Genomic DNA, 3,065 nt, shown 5'->3' with positions numbered 1-3,065 from the left:
GTTGATTCAAAATCGTCTTATGGAATTCATGAGTTCTTTGATGTTGTCTTAGTTTGTTGTTTTTCAGTTAGTAGGCTTGTGTGTTTCTCGGTTCTTCAATGTGGTTGGGGTATTGTTTCTGTTTGTTGTAGTGGTGAGATTGTTGTGGGGTCTTTGTTGTGTTTGGAGCGTTTTGGTTGGCATTTTCATGTATTTGTCTTTCAAGATGTTGTAATCTTGACACTTCATTGTATGACTTTAACTCTATTTTGAGTTTTGATGAACTGAACTAAATTATAAAAAAAAAAAAAAGTTGTAGTATATGTGCCATCTTTTTTGAAACCTTGCATAAACTTGAGCAGAAACGGGCTACAATGCAATAACATCATGCCCAAACTCGTAAAAATTGGATCAGGCTTATTGCGCCAAAACAGGCATTGGCCTAAAAACACAACTCATTTCAGCACCGCCGGATCGGACCAAGAGGCCTGATCATTCATGAATATAGTTCATTATTAGCTCTATTTTTTTCCATTGCCTTAATATATGTACCAAAAAGAGATATGTACTGATTATAAAATGCAAAATTAAAAGAGAAAAAGGAAACCATTATTTAAGCTGTTCAGCGGTTCCTTTTCCCTTGTTTTCCGCTGTTTTGCTATGACAACCACTCCACCCAGAATGGAGCTATGACTCCTCTGACGATTACAAAACTCCCTTTTACAAGTTTTTCTTTTCTTTTTCTTCAATAAATTCAAACCATAGTTTTCTTTTTATTTAATTTAATTTGCAAGCACATGCACTGCATATCTCCAATGTGTAGTATTGCATGGACATTCAGAAAATATAGTGGATTAGTTAAATTCATAGGATCTAACAAGCTAAAACATCATATTGCAAAACCCAGCTGCATTATCTTATATTACATAAATAATATTGCATATAAAATAACATATAATTACTGTTAATATATGATTAACCTAGAACAGTGAATATCCCAACTCAACCATATCCTGAGAAGTTGAAAAATAAGAACTAGATGATGGTATTATGTCATCAACCATTGGATATAACGCTTCCATGCAACCGTCTTGCATCATTATTGGATTACTAATCATGTCTGATAGACCAGAATAATTATTAAAATTACTCATATCCCATGATAATGTACCACTAATTAGATTGTAATCATCATTAATGTTAACGTTGTTGAGAGGGAGAGAATAATGATCTTTAGTATCGCATGATGACATTAATTTTGGCATGGTATAATCATAGTGCGATGTAAGGTACCCACCATTTGTAGGGTCATTGCTATTTGAAAGGTTAGTTTGGGTGATATTTGAAGGAGGCGGTTTTAAGCAGTTTTCGGGAACAATAGAAGCAAGGGAACCGGAATTATCATAATTAGAGAAGCTAAAATCATTAAATTTGAGAGATGATTGATTAGCAGGGTGAGAGCTGTCAGTTTCTGACTCGACCGAGGTGATAGTGATGGAGTTATTTTGTAATGGTGGAGGAGTAATGAGAGTAGTAGTGGGTGGTTTAGGATGAGGAGGAGATAGAGAGAAAAAATGCGTTGATGAAGGTAAAAGAGTTGGGCCGTCAAAAGGCGAAAGAAGGGGTAAAAAAGGAGATGTGTCAGTGTAAATGAAGTTGGTTCTAGCTTGAGTGCCCTTCATTGAAAGGGCAGCCCTATCATAAGCAAGAGCAGCTTCATGAGCAGTATCAAAGGTGCCAAGCCAATGTCTTTCCTTGCTAGTAGGGTCTCTTATTTCGGCCGCATACCGGCCCCAGGGACGCCTTCTTACTCCTAGAAACCGGCCCGGTTCCGTCTGTTTCCGCCGGCCTCGCCTCTCATTAGGCTGAGATACTGAGGTGTTTCTTTGGAGGAAAGGAAAAAGCATGGCTGCAGATGATATTTGTTGCTCATCAAAGCCTTTCATCAAGGGGTTTTGTGACCTTTTTTGGGCTGACATTAATTTGGAGGAGACTAAAATGATAACTGATAATTCAGGAGGAACTAGAAGCGGTTGTTATTTTTTGGTTTTTGCTGAGGAAGATATAGATTTTGGAGGGGTTTATAAAGATCTTACTAAGAAAAGGACAATAAATAAAGAATTGCATAGTGTCATTCAATTGAAAGACCATTGTGTGAGTCTACCCTCTGACTCTTTGTTCAATATCTTTTTGCACTTCTATTGTTCTTTTATTACATAAATAAGTATATTTCGGTACGAGTAATATTTCGGGTTAATTATAATTATCAAATATGTTATTCTTTACAGATTTTATGTTTGATTTATTATATTATCTTAATATTTTATTTAGAGGAAAATTAAAAACTAGACGTTATGTCATGATAAATTGTTTAGAAAAACTTTTAAGGAGTTCGGGATAAAAGTAAATTTTTTTTAATGGAATTAGGGTAAGAGAATGTTATTACTTAATAAAGGGTTAAAGATCAAAAGGCTTGTATATGTCTCTAAGATTACGTATAATTATGAGACTTTATTATGTTTTACTTTGAAAATAAACATTGAAATTTTAGTGGATTAGTGGTCAAAATCTCACATTTTATTACAAAAGTTATGTGTTCGAATCGTACTAACTACATATTGTTAATATTTTTAATTAAGATCATAAACATGTATATTGGAATTTTGAGTAGAGTGTCACATGGTACCGTTCCTTTCATATGAATGACTTTTAAGCATGAAATGGAAAAGTATGACTTCAAAACATAAGAGTATAAGGCCTTGTTTGGTTGACAAAACAAATCATGGAAAGTACAAATTCCTAGGAAGTAGAAATATATGAAGTTGTTTGGTTGACAAAATCATGGGAATTTACACTTCCTAGGAAGTTCTACTTCCCACACAATGGGGGAAGTTGCTTACCTAGTTCCCCCTAGGTAAGTGCCACTTCCCATGGAAATTTCATCTTCCCATAGCCTACCAAACAATTTTGTTTACTTCCTAGGAAGTTAAATTTCATGGGAAGTGAAAAATCAAGGGAATATCAACTTCCCAAGTGAAACCAAACGATACCTAATTATATAACAATGTCGTTCCAATGTGGCAATT

At 34.6% G+C, this 3,065-nt stretch overlaps 1 protein-coding gene across 1 annotated transcript; it reads right to left on the bottom strand.

Moving 5' to 3' along the window:
* Window positions 1-959: 959 nt before the first annotated feature.
* Window positions 960-2,223, bottom strand: LOC104906702 (ethylene-responsive transcription factor ERF086-like). The gene has a single exon (XM_010695492.2). It carries the CDS (start codon window positions 1,956-1,958, stop codon window positions 960-962), a length of 999 nt encoding a protein of 332 aa, XP_010693794.1. The 5' UTR covers window positions 1,959-2,223.
* Between the last annotated feature and the right edge of the window lie 842 nt (window positions 2,224-3,065).

Source organism: Beta vulgaris, chromosome 3, assembly GCF_026745355.1.
Source record: "Beta vulgaris subsp. vulgaris cultivar EL10 chromosome 3, EL10.2, whole genome shotgun sequence".
In the NCBI taxonomy this organism is placed as follows: Eukaryota; Viridiplantae; Streptophyta; class Magnoliopsida; order Caryophyllales; family Amaranthaceae; genus Beta; species Beta vulgaris.
The sequence above is the reverse complement of the archived record's forward strand: the minus strand, read 5'-3'. Positions and strand labels throughout refer to the sequence as shown.

Excerpts from the sequence above, each read along its gene's own strand:
- LOC104906702 (XM_010695492.2), bottom strand. The coding sequence starts at position 1,958 with ATGTCAGCCCAAAAAAGGTCACAAAACCCCTTGATGAAAGGCTTTGAT.